The sequence below is a fragment of the Carya illinoinensis genome, chromosome 14 (assembly GCF_018687715.1).
Source record: "Carya illinoinensis cultivar Pawnee chromosome 14, C.illinoinensisPawnee_v1, whole genome shotgun sequence".
Lineage (NCBI taxonomy): Eukaryota > Viridiplantae > Streptophyta > Magnoliopsida > Fagales > Juglandaceae > Carya > Carya illinoinensis.
The window spans coordinates 30,748,325-30,768,857 of NC_056765.1; the positions used below are offsets into that span (position 1 = coordinate 30,748,325).

General features: G+C 36.9%; 3 protein-coding genes and 1 pseudogene across 6 annotated transcripts in view; 2 read left to right on the forward strand and 2 right to left on the reverse strand.

Moving 5' to 3' along the window:
- The first annotated feature begins 314 nt into the window (after positions 1-314).
- LOC122294636 (ETHYLENE INSENSITIVE 3-like 3 protein) lies at positions 315-3,652 on the forward strand. Of its 3 annotated transcripts, XM_043103540.1 has the most exons (3): positions 432-790; positions 1,518-3,389; positions 3,505-3,652. In XM_043103540.1, the coding sequence occupies exon 2, from the start codon at positions 1,547-1,549 to the stop codon at positions 3,353-3,355; it is 1,809 nt and encodes a 602-aa protein (XP_042959474.1). In that variant the 5' UTR covers positions 432-790; positions 1,518-1,546; the 3' UTR covers positions 3,356-3,389; positions 3,505-3,652. The 3 variants fall into 3 exon arrangements, 2 of the variants coding, with proteins under 2 accessions (XP_042959474.1, XP_042959473.1); XR_006237686.1 differs by lacking the exons at positions 1,518-3,389; positions 3,505-3,652 and adding an exon at positions 1,183-1,508 and having other exon boundaries at positions 315-790; XM_043103539.1 differs by having other exon boundaries at positions 433-790; positions 1,515-3,652.
- A 6,560-nt stretch (positions 3,653-10,212) lies between these two features.
- Positions 10,213-12,258, forward strand: LOC122294214 (pentatricopeptide repeat-containing protein At1g06143-like). The gene is given in 3 exon segments (XM_043102783.1): positions 10,213-10,353; positions 10,723-11,573; positions 11,575-12,258. Coding segments are annotated over 2 exon segments (1,158 nt in total). The 5' UTR covers positions 10,213-10,353; positions 10,723-10,748; the 3' UTR covers positions 11,908-12,258.
- A 30-nt stretch (positions 12,259-12,288) lies between these two features.
- LOC122293814 lies at positions 12,289-14,976 on the reverse strand (annotated as a pseudogene).
- A 4,060-nt stretch (positions 14,977-19,036) lies between these two features.
- The window catches only part of LOC122294203 (putative disease resistance RPP13-like protein 1), a 79,996-nt gene continuing 78,499 nt past the window's right edge, over positions 19,037-20,533 (reverse strand). For both annotated transcript variants that reach the window (XM_043102759.1, XM_043102757.1), the window contains one exon: positions 19,037-20,468. The gene's annotated coding sequence lies outside the window, so the exon portion shown is untranslated. The remainder of the gene's footprint in view (positions 20,469-20,533) is intronic.

Sequence of the window (20,533 nt, forward strand, 5' to 3'; positions counted from 1 at the left end):
ACCTTAGGTGTTAATAATCTCTATGGGTCATGGGACTGGAAAATTTTTCTATTGAATTACCCCGATGTACACTTATGAGAAGCGCCTTGTCTAGATCTTGTACACTTTCGAGATTAGTCAAGACGTTGTTTCTGGATATTCGGTGCTAATTAAAAAAAGACTATAAAGTACATATTTATTTATTTAAGATAAATACTATTTATAAATTCTACACCATACACCGGTATGAATAATGCTTATTCCAAACCAAACTTAAGTATATCTTAATTATTATTTTTAATAAAAGATAATTTAATTATATTTTTATTGAAATTTTTTATTTTTTAATAAAAAAATACTTTAATTACAAAACTTTTTTTTATAAAAATAAATTTATAAATATTTTTAAGTAGATATAACGCATTGAGAGAAGCCTCATGGGTCCCAACGACGCAACGAGGAGTACTGAAATACGATGCACCAGATTTCGTCATAGGTGGTGTCGCAGTATCAACTATCGTGAATGGCTGCCTGCCTCCAAGGTGGTTTTGTCCCTTTTGACACCAAGTAGCACCTTTGGCCGCCTACTCTCTCTCTCTCTCTGAAATTTCCAGCTACTTTCTGTGGCACAAGTCGCGTCCCTCTTTTGGATTCTTCTTTTATCTTCCTCTCTTATATATTGTCAGCTGCTCGATAGGAAAAAGGATATCGAAAAGCCAACTTTGCGGGATTGCGAATTCATTTTCAACTCTAGGATTCCTAAAAAAATGAGATGATTGAAAGAAGTTGGAGATATTGGTGCTGAAATTTGGTAAGGGTTATTTTTGTTGCTTTAATTTTGCAATAACCAATCATAATCTTGTGGATTTTATGCCTATCATGCATTTTTATTTTCTTTTCAATTATCTGCGGAGTGGTTGAATAACTGTTGGTTTTGTTTTTGGGATTATCCACTCGTAATAATGTAGAATTTGAGTTTTTTATTCGAGGTACCATGGAACTATTTTATTTCTATCTGCTAAAAAGATTCAGTTAATGGAAATTTTGATAGGAGGTTTAAAAATCTGGTATGGAATTTATGGCCTTGTGTATTTGTTTCTTATATATATGTATATATATATATATATATATATATTCTGAGGCCTTTTATTAAATTTTTATAGGTTGTGTTTTTTTTTTTTTTTTTTTTCTTTTCGGACGAAGGTAGTGGCTGTTGGAGATAATCAGAAAGATTGGTTTTTTATTGAATAAAGCAAGGGGATTGTTCGACGGAATATTTGGGAGCTCGTTGAATTTTATCAATAATCATGCCCGTTTGGTTGCCGAGAAACGCTAATAATACAAAAGAACTCAACATTTTGGGGATTTGATTGTGGGTTGGTTTGATACCCGATAGAAGTTAACCTTGCGCGTTTATGGAGCCTGATTCAACCGTTTGTTCTAGTTCGAGAGAAGGTTTTATATCTTGGGGACTATTGTAAATTTGGTTTTCTTCTCTTTTCCTTTTTTTTTTTTTTTTTTTTTTTTTTTCTCAATAGCCAAGTACGGGCTCTTGTAATTTGACTCAATGGAGCAGCACCTTATGATGGTTGATGACACATTGGGCGACAGTTCAGATATAGAAGTTGACGACATAAGGTGTGAAAACATAGCAGAGAAAGATGTTAGTGATGAAGAGATTGAAGCAGAAGAATTGGAGAAGCGGATGTGGAAAGACCGTATCAGACTCAAAAGGATTAAGGAAAGACAAAAACTTGCAGTGCAGCAAGCTGCAGACAAGCAGAAGGCAAAGTCGACCACCGATCTGGCTCAGCGGAAGAAGATGTCTAGAGCACAAGATGGCATTCTCAAGTATATGCTGAAGCTAATGGATGTGTGCAAAGCTCGTGGATTTGTGTATGGTATCATTCCTGAGAAGGGTAAGCCAGTGAGTGGTGCTTCAGATAACATTAGAGCTTGGTGGAAAGAAAAGGTGAAGTTTGATAAGAATGGGCCAGCAGCCATAGCCAAGTATGAAGCTGAGTGCCTTGCCATGAGTGAGGCAGATGATATACGAAATGGGAACTCTCAAAGCATTCTCCAAGATCTGCAAGATGCAACTCTCGGATCGCTTTTATCTTCTTTGATGCAACACTGTGACCCCCCTCAAAGGAAGTTCCCGCTAGATAACGGACTTGCGCCTCCTTGGTGGCCAACTGGAAATGAAGATTGGTGGGTGAAATTAGCATTGCCCCATGGTCAAAGCCCTCCTTATAAGAAACCACATGATTTAAAGAAGATGTGGAAAGTTGGAGTGTTAACAGCTGTAATAAAGCATATGTCTCCTGATATTGCAAAGATAAGGAGGCACGTCCGCCAGTCAAAGTGCTTACAGGATAAGATGACAGCCAAGGAGAGTGCAATATGGTTGGGAGTTTTAAGCAGAGAGGATGCCCTCATTCAGCAGCCAAGTAGTGATAATGGGACATCTAGTGTAACTGATTTGCGACGTGGTGGTCATGGTGGAAATAAGCGAGCTGCAATTAGTAGTGATAGTGACTATGATATAGATGGCGTTGGCGATGGTGTTGGTTCTGTTTCATCTAAAGATGATCGGAGAAATCAACTGACAGATGTAGAAACTTCAGACAATCAACGCAATACTACTCCTCTCCAAGATAAAGATACAGGGGAAAAACAAAATAGGAGAAAAAGAGGCCGTTTCAGATCAAAATTTGCTGATCAATTGCCTGCAACGTCTCACAATGAACATCCACATATCGAGCCAAGAATCACTGTGCCTGATGTAAACCACACTGACGGGCAGTTGGTTGGATTCCAGACCGATGGTGATCAGCAGGAAGATGATACAATGACAGATTTGAGGCCCCTGGAGAAAAATATTGGCCAACTCCAGTTACCTGCGTCTGAGTTGAATCATTTCTCTTCTCTACCTTCTGAAAATGTAGTTTCCACACAGAGCATGCATGTGGATGGGAGGCCTTTGCTTTATCCTATGGCGCAAAACACAGAGATGCATCATGGAACTGCTGGCAACTTTTATAGTCCATTGGTGCAATACGGGAACACTCATGACTGGCAGCAGTCGCAGATTCCGATGAATGAACTTCAAATTAGGCCAGAGGAATTTGGAGTCCATGCACCAACACACAGAAGTGCAAATGAGATTCCTGTTGGAGATTTGCACTACCATGTAAAGCACACGTTTAACAATGAGCAACATCAACATATTGATCCGCAGTTTGGGTCTGCCATTGATAGCCTGTCATTAGACTGTGGAGGATTGAACAGCCCCTTCGATTTTGGAATTGATGGCATAAGTCAATTTGATGACTTTTTACGTGACGAAGATTTGATCGAATGCTTTGGTGCTTAATTACAGCAGATAACTATACTTCAGAGCTTAGATTGTAAGTGATGTTTCTATGGCTAACATGCATCTGACTTCAGTACTCGCTTAAAGGATTTTGCCTTGCGACTCTTGTTTTGATCCTATTTATTTATTTATTATTTTCGCATTTGGAGGAGGATTGCTACCCAATGTTCATCGCCTTGCATCTATCTGGAGAGTCCTTCATCCATCAGAGAGGATTTGTAGAGGTGGAAGGGCTTTTGTAATTTCATTAAAAAAATTTACGTCCTGATTAGTAAATAAAACAAGGAATGAAGAACATTCAAGGTGAGTTCAACTGTTCATCAAAGTGGAAAGTAATGGCAAAGGGGTAACGCCATTCTTACGGGCTTTTCTCTAGCACGAGAAATTGTCTTCGCCAATCATTTCATTGTCACAATTCATGAACAAATAGACACGCTTGAAGTAAAAGAGAATGTTCCTGTAAGACAAGAACAGGAAGATGAAAATTGTTGATTCTTGATCTTTTAACATTTTCATCTAATCATTATCTAAGCACAAAGACCAATACAATTTTAAAATTTCAAAACAAAACATAAAAATCAGTATAACTTTATCAAATTTTAAAATAAAAATAATTTTTTAATTTTTAATATTTTTATTTAAATTTTAATCTTGTTTTCTAAAACTCAATAAAATATTTTAATTCATCCCTCTCTACACCTAGAGTGGAGGTTTTTTTCTCGTCTAAGTACGAGGGTTGTACGGGGGTTCTCTATGAATGGAGGACGATTTGGAGATACTATATGCTGCGCTTACTGTCACTGAGAAGGAGAATGAGGAGGTTGTGGTGGAGAGCATTGCTTAATTATGAAATTGGTTACACGAAAGCATTATAACCACGAAGCTTTTAAGCAGACCATGCACAAGGTGTGACTCCCAGTAAAGGGGATTAAATTTCGTGATCTGAATTCTACTTTTACTATGGTTGAATTTGATGATGTTGGGGACAAACTGAAAGTGTTAAGGGAGGGACCTTGGTCTTTCGACAAACAATTGGTCCTCCTGCAGCCGTTCAAAGGTCACATACAGACTCATTCCCTGCAGATCATCCATGCGACATTTTGGGTCTGAATTTTCAATCTTCCTCTTATGGCCCGTAATGGCTATGTGGGGAATCTTGTTGGGAGTATGCTGGGGGAAGTATTAGAAGTGGATTTGGACATGGGCGAAGTTGAGTGGGGTGAGTATATGCGGGTGCGAGTTCAAATCGATATTACTCAACTGCTCCAACGTCGAAAGCGTCCAAAGTTTGGTGAAGGTGCCTCGTATTGGGTTCGTCTAGTGTATGAACGATTGCCAGATTTCTATCACTTTTGTGGGATTATTGGGCATACACAGAGAGAATGTGAGGCTCGTCCCCCGTCAGAGTTGTATTCCGGGAACTTACCGTACGGGGTTTGGTTGCGCTTTGGGTTTTCATCGACCCGAAGGGGTGTTTCTGGCATGCACTCTGCGGTACCTCCTACACGGCAGTCGAAGGAGGTAGTTACACTGTCAACCGCTACTGATTCTACCGTAGCGAAAGGGAAACAGTTGGTGACGGGTAGAGCGAACGAAGTAACTGGTAGCGGTTTATCTTTGACACAGTTGGAACCGACACCAAATAAGGCGGAGCTCCCAGTAACTGCAGGTCAACCGGTATCTAAGGTGGTTCCAGCGAAATCTAGGGCGCCTGGTTCGGCTAAAGCAATTGATACAAGGGGAGGGAGGCGATTGCAGATGGAGGAGGGTATTTCGGACTTTTCGCAAGGGGTAGATGTTGGTTTGGTGGATATACCGGTCATGGTTTGTGGAGAGGAGATATTGGGCTCCACTGGGCCCAAGCCCAAGGAACTTGAACTCATTGCCTCTCACTAGGAGCCCACAGCCAGCTCCTATCCTCTGTCTCCTAAGCCGGTCATGGATTTGTGGAGAGGGGATGTTGGGCTCGACAGGGCCCAAGCCCAAGGATATTGAACTGGATGCCTCTCAAACGGAGCCCACAGCCAGCTTTCATCTGCTTTCTCTGAACCCGATTGAGTCCTTAGGGTTTTCTGCAGTTGGCGGCGTATCTTCACCTAGTCCTGCGCATGGGACAAAATGGAAATCTGCTCTTACTCTGCGGGATGCTATCACCAGACGCAAGAAACGACATGGGTCAGGGACCCATCTCCCAGCGATATCGGCGGAGGCTGTCGAGTAGCCCCGCCGGATCTCATGAAAACCTTTAGCTGGAATCCCCGTGGGCTTGAGAACCCACGAGGTATTCGAACTCTTCGTGCTCTATTGGCGAAGGAAGCTCTCGATGTGGTGTTTTTACAAAAGACTCGGCTGAATGCTCGGCAGTGGAGTAACTGTAAGTATAAACTTGGCTTTTCAAACTGCTTTATTGTTGATGCTGTTGGACGTAGTGGTGGTTTGGCTATGTTATGGAAATCTGAACTTGTTTTAAATATTTTGAATTATTCTGTCAATCATGTGCATGCTGAGATCAAAATACCTAGTGTGGAGGGGGGAAAGTGCTTAATCACAGGGGTGTATGGTCACCCCCAAGTTGACCGTAGAGAGGAAGTATGGTCTTTGCTTAAACATTTGAGTCTCAATGTGTGTTGTCCTTGGTTAGTATTTGGCGGTTTTAATGAAATTCTCTTCCAATCTGAAAAAAAGGGGGGTAATTGCGAAGTGAAGGGCAGTTACGTGGCTTTCGTGCTGTGTTGGAACAAGGGGGGCTGTGTGATCTTGGATTTTTTGGAGCCCCATTTACCTGGTGTAATAAAAGGGAAGGGGATGGGAGTATTTCTGAAAGGTTGGATCGGTTCTTGGGTAACTTGGCTTGGACTGATTCTTTTCCTAATTTACGGGTTCAACATGGTGTCGTAGCCTATTCTGACCATATTCCCTTATGGCTTGATACTAATGGGGGTTGCATTCAAAATAAAGGACTCAAACCGTTTCGATTTGAGGCGATGTGGGTGGGTGACCGAGAGTGCACGACTCTTGTGGAGAAAGCGTGGAGTGCAGGCGAAGGGATTCAATCTTTGAGTCAAGTAATGTCCTGTATATCTCACTGTTCTTCAGATTTATCTCGCTGGAATAGGACCTCGTTTGGTCATGTTCAGAAGAAGTTGGCTGCTGCGCAAAAGAAGCTGCAAGATCTTCAGTCATCTGATCCTACTTTTCAACAGGGGTTATCTCATAAATTGGCTAGGGAGGAGGTCCAGAAATGGCTTGAGCGGGATGAGATTATGTGGAAACAGCGATCACGAGTGTCATGGCTTCGAGAAGGAGATAGCAATTCTCGGTTTTTTCACAGCAAGGCTACTATTAGAAGGCGTAAAAATAGAATTTATCATTTGAAAGATGAAAGTGGAATATGGAGAGAAGGGGTTCCGATGGAAACTCTGATTATTAATTATTTACAGAATTTATTCTCAATAACAGATTCGGGTGATATGGATGAAATTTTATCTGGGGTTGAGGGTAAGGTCACTGAGCAGATGAATGTGTTGTTGACTAGGCCTTATGTGGCTGAAGAAGTGGAAGCCACCGTTAAGCAAATGCATCCATCTAAGGCCCCGGGACCGGATGGTATGTCTCCTTTTTTTTTTTTTTTTTCATAAATACTGGAATGTTATTGGTAGATCGGTGGTTCTTTCTGTTTTAACGATGCTAAATTCTGGTTCTTTTCCACAAGACTTGAATCATACTTTCATCACTTTAATCCCTAAGAAACATGACCCCTCTACTGTGGCTGACTTTCGACCCATTAGTTTTTGCAATGTATTATATAAGATTCTTTCAAAATGTATTGCCAATCGACTTAAGAAAATTCTGCTGTTGGTAATTTCTGAATCTCAATGTGCTTTTGTTCTGGGTAGGCAGATTACGGATAATGTTTTAGTTGCTTATGAGCTATTACATTATCTTCGGTCTAAGAAAACCGGGAAGAAAGGCTTTATGTCCATTAAACTTGATATGAGTAAAACTTATGATCGGGTGGACTGGGGTTTTTTAGCAAAGATGATGCAGGCGCTTGGTTTTTCTCATAAGCTGGTTGATCTCATCATGAAGTGTGTCTCTACGGTGTCTTTTTCTGTCCTTATCAATGGAAGCCCAAAAGGCCAAATAGTTCCTACTCGTGGTCTTAGGCAAGGAGACCTGCTTTCTCCTTACCTGTTTCTGTTTTGCATGGAAGGCTTAATTAGTTTACTAAAACAAAACGCTGGTCCAGATTTAGTAGAGGGAGTGAAGATTTGTCAAGGGGCCCCACGTGTGGACCATTTATTGTTTGCTGATGATAGTGTAATTTTCTGCAAAGCAATTGTCTCTACAAACGTTCACATTCAGACCCTCTTGAGCAAGTATGAGAAGGCCTCTGGTCAGTGTATTAATAAAGAAAAGACGTCCATAGTGTTTAGTAGGAATGTGGAGGAAACTGTGAGGGCTGACATTATGTCTTTGTGGGGTGGGAGTAATGTTCAACAGTATGAGAAATATTTAGGCCTCCCACCTATGGTTGGGAGATCAAAACAGAAGGCTTTTTCAGAAATTAAGCAGAAATTATGGCAAAAGCTGCAAGGGTGGAAAGGGACTTTGTTATCACAAGGAGGAATGGAGGTTCTCTTAAAAGCAGTGGCAATGTCTATCCCGACTTACGCTATGAGTTGCTTCTTGTGATTCTAAGTTTAGGGGTGGTATGGGTTTTAAAAATCTTCATGATTTTAATTTGGCTCTTCTTGCCAAACAAGGGTGGCTTTTGTTAACTAAAGAGTCCTCTCTTCTTCATAAGATTTTTAAAGCCCGTTATTTCCCTAAGACCTCTTTATTTGAAGCCAAAATTGGTTTTAACCCCTCTTATGTATGGAGAGGTATTTTCAACTCAATGGGCTTATTGAAATCTGGCTGTATGTGGAGAGTTGGCAATGGGGAAAAGGTAAGGGTGTTTCATGATCCTTGGATTCTGGGTATTCAAAGGGAGGCACTTCAAGAAGCTATGCCAAGTGTTTCTTCTTTGAATCAAACTGTTAATACTCTGATTGATATGGATATTGGCTGGTGGAATATTGGTGCTTTGAGAGCTCTCTTCAATCCAAGATTAGTAAATCAAATTCTGAAATTGCAGGTGTTAGTGTCTTAGCCGGATTCTTGGTATTGGATGTCTGAAAAAAGTGGGCTTTATACTGTGAGAAGTGGGTGTAAGCAGCTTCAAATTGTCAAGACTCAACTAGCAGGTGAGGAGTCTTGTGCCTCTCAGATTTCCTCTTTCTGGAAAGAGTTTTGGCATTTGAAAATCCTTCATAAATTGAAGGTGTTCGGTTGGAGGGCTTGTAATGAATGTTTGCCTACTTTTAATAACTTGGTCAAGAAAGGTATTGATGTGGCAGATTGTTGTGTATTTTCTAAGAAGTCCAATGAAGATGCAGTCCATGCTTTATTCTTTTGTTCAGCTATCCAAAGTATTTGCTTACAATATGTGCCTATACTGAATTCTTTACTTCCTGATATGTCCTTTTGGGATTTAGTATTGTTGGTTAAAGCACAAGGGGGAGAGGGAAGTCTTCTTACTTTTATTACTATGGCTTGAGAAGTGTGGTATAGAAGAAACCACTTTATTTATGAAAAATCTGCACTTAGTGTTAGTCATGTGATTGATAGAGCTTTGTCTATGATTTCTGATTTTGGACAAGTGCAGATTTTTGAGGGACATAGACAGGCAATGCATAAAGTCTTAAGTTGGTCCTCTCCACCTCCAGGTTACATTAAGATGAATGTTGATGGCGCCAACTTTTTTAATCTTCAGAAAGCAGGTGTTGGAGTTGTGGTAAGGGACTGTCAAGGGAATGTGCTTGCTGCTTGTAGTAAACCTGAAAATAAGGTCTCATCTCCAGAATTTATTGAAGCCATTGTGGTATTAAGGGGTCTACAACTCTATTCTCATTGGGGTATTCAAAAGCTGATGGTGGAAACGGATTGCCTCTTTCTTGTGAATAGATTGAATTCAGATGAGCATATTTTAACAGACTTTGTTTTCATCATTGAGGATATTAAAAGATTAATGCAGGGCTTCCAAGAGGTGAAATTTCTGCATGTTAATAGGCAAGGGAATTCTGTGGCTCATCTTTTGGCAAGAAATGCTTGTAATTTTTCAGCTTCCGTTTTATGGGCTGATTGTCCTTCTTTTGCTTCTCAAGCTGTTTGGCTTGATAAACAATCTATTATAAAGACTTGATTTTAATGGAATGTGATGTTGTTTATAAAAAATATATATATTTTAATTATTTTCAAAAATTTTTTTAATTCAAATAATTTTACTATTATTTTTTAAAAAAGTGTTGTTATTATGACCAATGACGTTTGACCGTAGCATGTCATTAGTCTGTTTTTTTCTTAAAAAAAAAAAAAAAAGGCAAATGCAATATTGGTCACACTTTTACTGCTTGGGAATATTGACATTTTCCTCGAAGAATTAACAGGAGCACCGTTAGCAAATTTCCAAATTAAAAAAAAAATGATGATAATATATATAAATTCAAGATTGAAAAGACGACTTTAATATAATGTTATGGTCAAGTCTTAAAAAAATAGCAGAATGTAATTATTTTTTTTTTATCATTTGAAGGTATAAGATCTCAACATTGATGATTTAGTAATGTAATTTTAGATATTCTGAAAAATGTAATAGAAAAATAATAATAAAATATTAAAGAGTAATTAATAGTAATAAAAAAATAAAAAAATAATGAAAAGTACTTATAAAAATAAATAAATAAATAATGAAAAGAAATTCATAAAACTGCCTTAACCAAACGGAGTGAATAGTATACCGTACTACAAAAAGAGGTTATCAGTTTTTGAGTTTGTTTTGTTTCTGGGAGAGCATTCATTCGATCAGCCCTGCCACCTTCCTCTTGAAGGCTGAAAAAAATGTGTTGTTTGTCCGCGATTCTCTTCAGCCACAGGGCCTACCTCAATCATTCAAGGTAACGGCTAGAACTAGGAATAGGAAGAAGACTCCCATTCACCACCAAAGTTCATGAAATCTGCAATTAAAGTTAACTGTATTTTAATTGCGAAAACAGTACTTCATCCGCCAAACCCACCCACCCAAAAAGAAACTATTTTTAATCAGATGAAGAAATGTTCTAGCGTAAAGAAACTGGAATATGTATATGCCTCAATGATCAAAACCAATGCAAACCGAGATTGTTTCTTGCTGAACCAGTTTGTGGGTGCTTGTTCTGCCCTTTCGAAAATAGACTATGCAGTTTCAGCATTTTTACAGATGAAAAATCCAAATGTTTTTGTCTATAATGCGATGATAAGAGGCTTTGCTCATTGTTTTTACCCAGCTCAAGCTTTGGAGTGATACGTAGATATGTTAAGAGCTGATGTTATGCCAACGAGTTATACGTTCTCGTCGTTGATCAAGGCTTGTAGCTCAGTATCGGCTCTTGGGTTCGGTGAAGCTATACAGTGTCAAGTTCGGAAAAATGGGTTTAGTTCACATGTGTTTGTTCGGACTGTTTTGATTAATTTCTACTCGAATTTGGGTAAAATTGGTACATCGAAGAGGGTGTTTGATGAAATGGTTGAAGGAGATGTTTTCACATGGACCGTGATGGTTTTGGCTCATGTTCGGGCATGGGATTTGAATTCTGCGAGGAGATTGTTTGAGGAGATGCCTGAGAGGAATACTGCTACATGGAACGCTATAATTGATGGGTACGCAAGAGTGGGGAATGTGGAGTCTGCGGAGTTTCTGTTCAATCAAATGCCCGCAAGGGATATAATCTCATGGACGACCATGATCACTTGCCATACTCAGAACAGGAGATATAGAGAAGCATTAGCAATATTCAATGAAATTACAAACAATGGGATCAGTCCTGACGAAGTGACCATGGCAACTATTATATCAGCTTGTGCCCATCTTGGAGCACTCGATTTAGGAAATGAAATATATCTTTATGTATTGCAGAATGGGTTTGATCTTGATGTTTATATTGGGTCTACATTGATTGATATGTATGCCAAGTGTGCGAGCTTAGATAGGTCACTTTTGGTGTTCTTCAAGTTGCGGGAAAAGAACCTGTTTTTTTGGAATTATGTAATTGAAGGGCTTGCAGTTCACGGATTTGCAGATGAAGCACTAAAGATGTTTAGTAGGATGGAGAGGGAGAAGATCAAACCAAATGGGGTTCACTTTTATCAGTGTGCTGAGCGCCTGCACACATGCAGGACTAGTTGAAGAAGGCCGTAGGAGGTTTCTGAGCATGGTCAATGATTATTCGATCCCGCACAAAGTTGGACACTATGGATGCATGGTTGATCTAATGAGCAAAGCGGGTTTCCTTAGAGATGCACTAGAGTTGATAAGAAGCATGGAAGTTGAACCCAACTCCATTATCTGGGGTGCCTTGTTGGGTGGGTGTAAGCTCCATGGGAACTGGGAGATTGCTCAAGTTGTTGTTAATGAACTGATGGTTTTAGAGCCAAACAACAGTGGCTATTACAATCTTGTGGTTAATATGTAAGCCGAAGTAAATAGATGGGGTGAGGTTGTGAAAATCCGGGCAGCCATGAAAAATCTAAGGGTAGAAAAGAGTAGTCCTGGATCCAGTTGGATTGAAATGGGAAGGAAGATTCATCAGTTTGCAGCATCTGATAAAACTCACCCAGCTTATACTGAAATTTACTTGGTGCTGGCTCAGTTGGATGGGTTGCTGAAGCTAGCTGGCTATGTACCTGAACTAACATGGGGGATTTAGGCTAAGTTCCCCACCCATATGGGGGAATGTAACATATTAATTGTTTTGGGGTTCTCACTTGATTTTTGTGATAACAAGTGATCAGTCATTGTAGAATATGGAAGAGAATCTTATTTATTTGTGGTAACATATTAAAATCATTCCATGTCAATCAATAGGAATAAATTGGATTTTTGAGAACAATCCTTTGAATGTTCAAAGACAAACATGGGAGAGGTTACAATCCTTGATTCCATAACATCTTAAACAGTATTTATTCCCTTTATGGCTTTATCTGTTCCCATAGACATAGAACCATATCATTAGATTGTGTTCTTGTCGAGAAATCTCTAACCACACAACTGCTTGCTGTTTACAGAGTGTAATATATTAATGTGATCCCTTTGCAGTGCCTCCACAAATCCCGGTCTCTCTGCAGGTTCCTAAAACAGTTTCTTTCTTTTCATCTATATTGACAATTCCAATATGCCATGTTTTGCTTCCAGTACATCCCGATTGAACATTCCAATATGCCTTGTTTTGTTCCATGTTTCCAGTCTCTGCAGCTCTGTCATTGGCTTTCCCTTTTACGTCCCTTGAGCAAAACTTTAAATACAAATTTTAGGAAGAAAATCCCGTCTCATTTGATAACCGTGCAGAATCCAACGAATCTAGGCTTGGTCTCCTCTCATGTAAAAGCCCATGAATATCATTATGTCACAGAACACATAGCCCTTTGTCACTCACTCTCTAATCAAAAGGGTGATACCATCTTAAAAAACGAAGCACCCTTAGAATTACCAATTCGATGTGGTACCTTTTCCGCAGAAAAATAGCTGAAAGAATGTGATGCACAGGAGCCAAATTCTTGTATATTGTGCAGGAAAGTAGGACAACTTGCAATCTGAGATTGGCTTGGATCCATTGCAAACCCGATCTTTATGTCTACCAATAGTCTTTACAAGAACAACTTCCCTTTTTAAAATGGTGATATCAAATCCTGTCCCTGACAATAATCTCTTGATCATAAACTTTGAAGATGAACTTTGTTGCTTTGTGGCAGTCCCCACAAACTTGTAAGTTCTTTACAATTCGAATTGGGGTTTGGGATACTGTGTTCATCAAGCCAAAAGCAATAGCTAACTTCTCACTATGTTTAGATAGGGCTCTCTTTATCTTCCTCATCATCAATATCAAGCAAAACGTCTTCAAATTGTGGAACATAACCAGCAATCTTCAACTTAGTTGTCATCTCATTCAAGAACTGGTAGAGCTGTTTACTGGGATCTATCTCCCACAAGGAATTGATGGAACACACCATTTAATTCAATGCAGTTGCAACCTGGGATTTTCTTTCTTCTATTTAATTCAATCTCACGACCTTTACTTCATTCCATCTCGTGGATGCAGAATAAATATTAGCCAAAAGAACACGACAACCGATATGGCTAGGATCCAGTTCTTTTAATATCTTTCCTATTCTCTCTCCCCTTTCCATGTCTTTATGGATTCTACAAGCACCAAGTAATGCTCCCCATATGGCAGCGTCTGGAGCCATTGGCAAGCTAGATATGATCTCTTCAGCTTCCTCCAAGAATCCAGCATGCCCAGTAGATCTACCATACACCCATGATGCTCTATCTCAAGCTCAATTCCATAACGACTTGCCATGGACTCAAAATAACCTCTTCCTTCATCGACCATATTTCTGTGGCTGCAAGCATTTAACAAGGCAATAAAAGTCACCTTATTCGGAGAAACTTTTTCAAGCTTCATTTGTTCAAAAATTTCCATTGCTTCCTTGGATTTTCCATGCATTGAAAAACCACCAATTACGGCATTCCAAGGCCAAACCTTCCTCCTCAGACCACGTTTATTGCAGAAAACCTTTGATGCAAATTCTATCTGTCCACATTTTGCATACATGTCTATCAGGCTAGCTAGCAATTGCTCATTCATCTTGACCTCACCCCTTTCTATATAAACATGGATCCACCTTCCTTGATCCAATGCCACTAGATTTGCACATGCTGCCAGGACAGTTACCAGGGTTTAGGACCTGTTTGCAGCATCTTGTGGAAGAGATCCAAGGCCACCAGGAAACAACCCACCTGAAGATAACAACCACTAACTCTTTCAAACAAAGCCACCGGCCATAAAAATGTTTAATAATAATAAAATAAAAGCAACATTTTTTTTAGTACTTACAAAAAAACACAACATTTTTGGACTGGCAACTCTTTATGTTCATTCCAAATAGACTCTAGAGGTGCAAAGGTAATTTGTAAACAATGGGGCTTATTGTTCTGAAATGAAAAGGAAAACAATGCATTGCAACAACATTCTTGACCAAGGTGTCAAAAAAACATTTGCAAAGCATGCATACGAGGTAGTCATTTTTTTTTTTCAAATACAGTTACCTGTACGTAACCAGCTATGATAGTACTGCATGATACAACATCTCGTTTAGGCATTCGATCAAACCACTCCAGAGCTCAATCCATATCACCGGTCCCTATGTACCCACCAACCATAATATTCCATTAATACAAATCCCGCTCCACGCTGCAATCAAACATCCTTCTGGCCTCCTCAACCGAGCTCCAATTCGTATACATCCCAATCAACGCATTGGTAACAAACACATTGTTCTCCAGCCCAACTTTTATGGCATGAACTTGAACTTGAACTAGCTCACCCTCAATACCCCAAACTGTTCCCACATGCTTTAAACAAAAACACAAAAGTGTAACGATTAGGCGTAAGGCTCAGACCCCGGACCACTGCCCGAAATATAATCATAGAGTCATAGGAAGAAGTGGAAGACAGTGATTGATAAACAAAAATTTTGTACATTATAGCATCTATTGTGTGTCTAATTTTAAATCTCATTTATACAAACACTAACCTAGAAAAGAAATAAAGATATTAGAATTTCATCATCCATTTATCCCTTATACAAATACTATATTATCTCTAAACAAAAAATAAAAAATTAAAAAAAAAATCAAATACTATATCAACACAGCATTCAATACGTCAAAATTTGACATTTAAATAATAAAGTCTAACATTAACTAGCTATCCTTTATAAGAAAAATTTTAAAATGATCGATCTTACAACGTTATTTGCATATAGTTTAAAAATTAAAACAAATTTTAAAAAGCTAAGTATTCCAAAGACAAAGTGCCATTATTATATTGATGTCACACCCACGGAATCGGGTCTAAGCGGACGCCCATTACGCTGGAAGTAGAGCATATAAACCTATAGAAGTTTTTATATACATACATATATATATGTATATATATATTTAATGTGATACTTTATAATTGATGAGCCTCGTTAACTCTTTACATACATTCATTGAACATTAAAGGAGTTTTGCATGATTAAATTAGTATTGACTGACTTTGTGAATGAAAAAAAAAAGGAACTTTTCAGTCAGAATCCTCATATTCCTAGATTATGAGTTCAAAACTGCTATCAGACTAACAAAAGTTTCTGAGATATTCAAAAGTTAGTGCTTCTTAACATAATTTTGATCAAGATGAACATCAATGTGTTATGAATGCCAACTTACTGAAGGGGATCATCTGTGCAGGCTGATGAACATGAATGATGCAAATCTTTTTTCCTCCAGAGTTTTGTAATGCCCGCAACAGGATTGCTCTGCTCTCTTTCACATTTTCTTCTATAGAATGAACAATGTTAGTCTCTACAACTCTCTTAAAATCTTTTGCTTCGAAAAACTCGAGGTGACAATCTTTGAGAAGATAATAGGAAACAAATTCCCAAAGGAAATGACAGATGCTTAATTACCATCTTCATGAGTATAATCTTGAGCTAGGATGTTAATTCTGCCTTGCTCTTACGAGATATATCAGCAAACCAAACAGGGGTGTGAGCAAATGTGAGCATTAAAGCAAATCAAGCAGAGCGAAACCCACAAACCTGATTTCCTACGCAACGCCGCTCTCGAATAGCTTAGAAAAACCCCCGAGTCATGACCAAATTCACCATACGCAACACCTAACTGGTTGCATGCCTCAACTTCTAACTTCTAATGATTTCCAGAATAAATATACATAATAGGAACAAAACAGATTGAAAATCTTTAGAATAAGAAACAATTAATAGCCAAGATCTAATAAATAAAAGATTATCATGTAAAAGAACGTACCAAGAAATGAAAAATGAAGAGGAGGAGGAGCAATGAAGGTGGCAGTGTGGGTTTGGTTTCGAGGTCTGGAAGGAGCGTATCTCACATCCATTGTATTATTTTTTGAATATTGTTTTAGAAAGTCGTTAATTAAAATATTTATTTATTTTTTATATCTAAAATTTGAAACTCAAATTAAAAAAGAAAATATTGATAAAATGAGACCGACACTCAAAACATATAACATAGTGCGTGCGTGTATAAATTATATTAATTTGATAGATGGTCAGATGAGAGTTGTTGTTACAATAAATATTTAGATTACTATACAATGGAAATGGTTCATCTGACTTCATCTGTAGATTGGTCTCTTGCTTGTTGGTCATGAACTTCAAGTTGGTCTATTGCTGGTTGTGAGTGTTCGACGTTTTGAGTTGAGCAAAACTGCAGGGCTGTACGTCATTCACCCAAAGGTTTTGAGTATTTCTCTATCAGATTCATACGATTTTACAACCATATAAGTTGGATTGAAGTCAGATTCATACAATTGACCTTTGATTGTTAAGAAATGGCCTTATTTAATAACTCCTTGACACTAATAGATGATATGTCAAATAAGTTCGTTGAAAACTTGTCAATGGCATGATTTAGTGCATGTTTGGGATTGTAGTAAAAAATATAATTTATAGCTTTAGGACTTAGCTTATAACTTAAATAATAAGTTCTAGTATTAAAAAGTTATTTATTACTTTGTAACCATATGTTGAAAACATTTTTAAATATATTACGTTTGTTTGAAAAAAATTAAAAAAAAAATTCTGACGTAGAAATGACCATTATTTGAATTTTTAAAAATTATGATCATATATTTAAAATTTTGAAAGTTATAATTATATTAAAGTTGTATGGATATTTTCGTCAATTGATAGTATTTTTAAAATTTGAATTGCGTTCTACATTATCTGAAAAAGCACATTTAAGGAAAAACATCCAAATGATGATTTTCCTCAAACATACATTTTAGCGCTTATTTGAGATTAAAAGTGTTTTAATATGTAACATCTAAACGACACAACTTTTTCATTAAAGAGCTCTTAAGGCTATTTAAGCACTTTTTAATACTCCTACCTCAATCTCAATCAGGCCTTTACTTGGTTGTCTAGATTGCGGTAGGAAATAGAACTTTTCACAGCATTCATAGTAGTACTTTTTAATTACAGAGTTTTACTAGAAAACCTCTACTATCAAAAAGTTTTTTTTATTGTATGGTAAATATGTACTTAAAACGTTTTTAGAATTAGTTACGATGGTTTTTTAAAAATGTAACATTACTTTTTCAACAAAAGCTTCCATTTGGTTTTTTTATAGTAGCATTTTAGTATTATTCTAGTACTTAAAGTAATTTTTATAAATTTATCAAGTAATTTTTATTTTAATTTTTTTTTTTTTTTATAAAGAGCTTTTCAACTATTAAAAGCACTTTTTGAACCTCCAAACTCAAACCTGAAAAGTTTCTTAGCTACTGGCCATGAATGAGTTTAAACTAAGCGACTTGCGATAATTGAAATATTTAGAATACTACATTACGAGTAATGTGGACCGATTCATAGGAACCACATGACTGAAAGTAAGATTGTACCTAAACAAAAAGGTCAATTATATATATATCTTCTATATATAAAAAATGTGTATGAAACGGAAAATCTTGTTTTAACGATTTTTCTTATTTTTCCGTTAAAGTTAACACCGTTTATTTTAACGGTTTGACACATAAAATAAAGACATAAATGTTGAGAGAGATAGCATTCAATGTTGTTATATGATTTATTAATCTCAATAATTATAATACTTAATAGTTTATATAATAATAAGTAATTAAATATTAGTTATTATATTTTTCTCTTTCTCCTTAACATATACACGTGTATTAGGTGCATAAGACGTTAATCCCTAAGTATAATATACATATATTATACGTTTCATTAAATCAGATTATTGAGTATTCCAAATTTTAAAATCTCATATAATATATAATACAAGTGTGTTTAATCAAGTGTTTTTTTTCCCCCATGGTAGTAGGACGTAGCTTCCGCTAAGTCATATTCCATACGTAGGCTTGTTATGATAGGCACGTGACAAAGGCCGTGATCTTTAAGCTAATCAAGAAAGAGTAAATTCCGCCAACAATTTCAAAATATATTTTATGATTTATATATATGCTATATATAGAAAATATTATACCACAAATTTTATAAAAAGATTATGTTTTAACTTTGTATTGTCCCTGATCGACTCAACCAACAGCAAAATAAGAATTTCAATGTTGTCTCTATTGATTGTCTACAGGATGATATAAATTGATGAATTATAATACAAATATCAAACGACACATATTTTGAACTACCGTTTATGTTAGACTTTTATTAAATTTTTCGCATACATCTTTGTTAAAATTATAGATGTTATAAACATGTATTGGATTATATGATATTTTGAACTAATTTTTTTATTTTCTCCAATATGCCTTAAATTATTAAGTGACATCAATAATTTTTATAAAATATATATTATTTTTTACAAATAATCATTTCATAAAATTAGACAAACGTGCTTTGCACGTTACTCCCATCTAGTATATATATATATATATATATCTATATCTTGCGCACATAAGTCATAACTGCACCACAAGTTTTATTTTAAGAAAAAAATACAGATAAAAAATTTTTAAAAAGATTGGTTTGGAACCTATAAATACGTAATATCCACTTCTTTTTTTTATATAAGAAGAGGACGGTACCCTAATTTTATTGATAGCCCTCGCTTACGACAAAAGAATACCATGGTTACAACCGAACACCTGGGGGCTACATATAATTATAAAATCCAAACCCAAGCATCAAAATAAAATATAAAATAACTCAAACACTATACAATATACTAAAATAAGCATATAAATCAAAATCAAAATCAAAACTACATACATACCTGAAAAAAATAACAAAATCTAAAATAACCTGCATAAAATATTTTATCTATATCAAATTACATGTAAACAAGCTTGATCAAGTTGAATAGCTCCCGGAATGTCTTTTGGAAGGCGATTATTATTCTCAAAGATTGCCTCTTGACCGCTGGAGCCTAGCTTGGCTAATCTGTTTGAGATGTAATTCGTTTCCCTAAAAGAATGATAGATCCTTACCACTATCAAGCGAGCCTGCATTTTTGCCTCATTTTAGTACATTTGACTCCTCCAAGAGACTAACCCACCCTTTTCCCACCAATTAACTACAAGCTTAGAATTAGTTTCAATTTCGATGTGAGTTATATTTCTCTATGCACATAAAGTAAGACCATCTAATAGGGCTCGGATCTCAGCAATATTGTTTGAACTTATACTATAATATCTGACAAAAGCAAAAATCATATGCCCCTCCACATCTCTCAGGATTGCTCCACCTCCACTTCTTCCTGGATTGCCACTGCTACTCTCATCAACGTTTAGTTTAGCAAAATCTTGTTTCGGGCAGATCCATTTCAAAATCTGAATTTCCTTATTCTTGACAGGCATTGCTAGAAGGCCTAGTTGTTGTAAAACTGCACCATCTCAACACTTGATGAATGGTTTATTCGTTTTTGTATGTATAATTTGAACCAGAAATCTCTTGATCTTATAGCACACTTGCTCCCTAGTTTTAGTAACCCCCTCCATGCGAGCTACATCTGTATAGTCATAGAAACCAGCTAATTATAGTGGAAAGAATTCCAATCACAACATTGATATGAGAAACTGCCTGAGCCTTAGATAACCATTGTTGTATTTTACCTGTCCATGTCCTATTTGGCCCAAGTTTCAGGTCTAGAGCAACTTGAAAAAAATTCCAGACATAAGTAGGAATCTCTCCCTTTAGAAGCGAATGATTCACAATCAGAAAGTTTGCAACATTTACATTGAGAGGCTATAGATATATTCAATTTCATAATATTCTGGTCACAAGGCAAACCTTTATACATACCTTCATAATATTTCATAATATGTAATATCCACTTGATGATATGAAAGAGTGTGATTCCTTAATGATCAGGAATCACATCATGCCATGGCCCAACCATCACAGATCTCATATCCAAACTCCAGAAATATTTTGAATTCTTCCACCTCTATATCTCCTGCAACTGAATGAACTACAAGGTGCCATTGAGATGCATGTGAGATACAAATACATGCACAGTCTTATAATAAACAAAAG

Bases quoted from the DNA above. Each gene is read 5' to 3' on its own strand.
- LOC122294636 (XM_043103540.1), top strand. From the start codon at position 1,547: ATGGAGCAGCACCTTATGATGGTTGATGACACATTGGGCGACAGTTCA.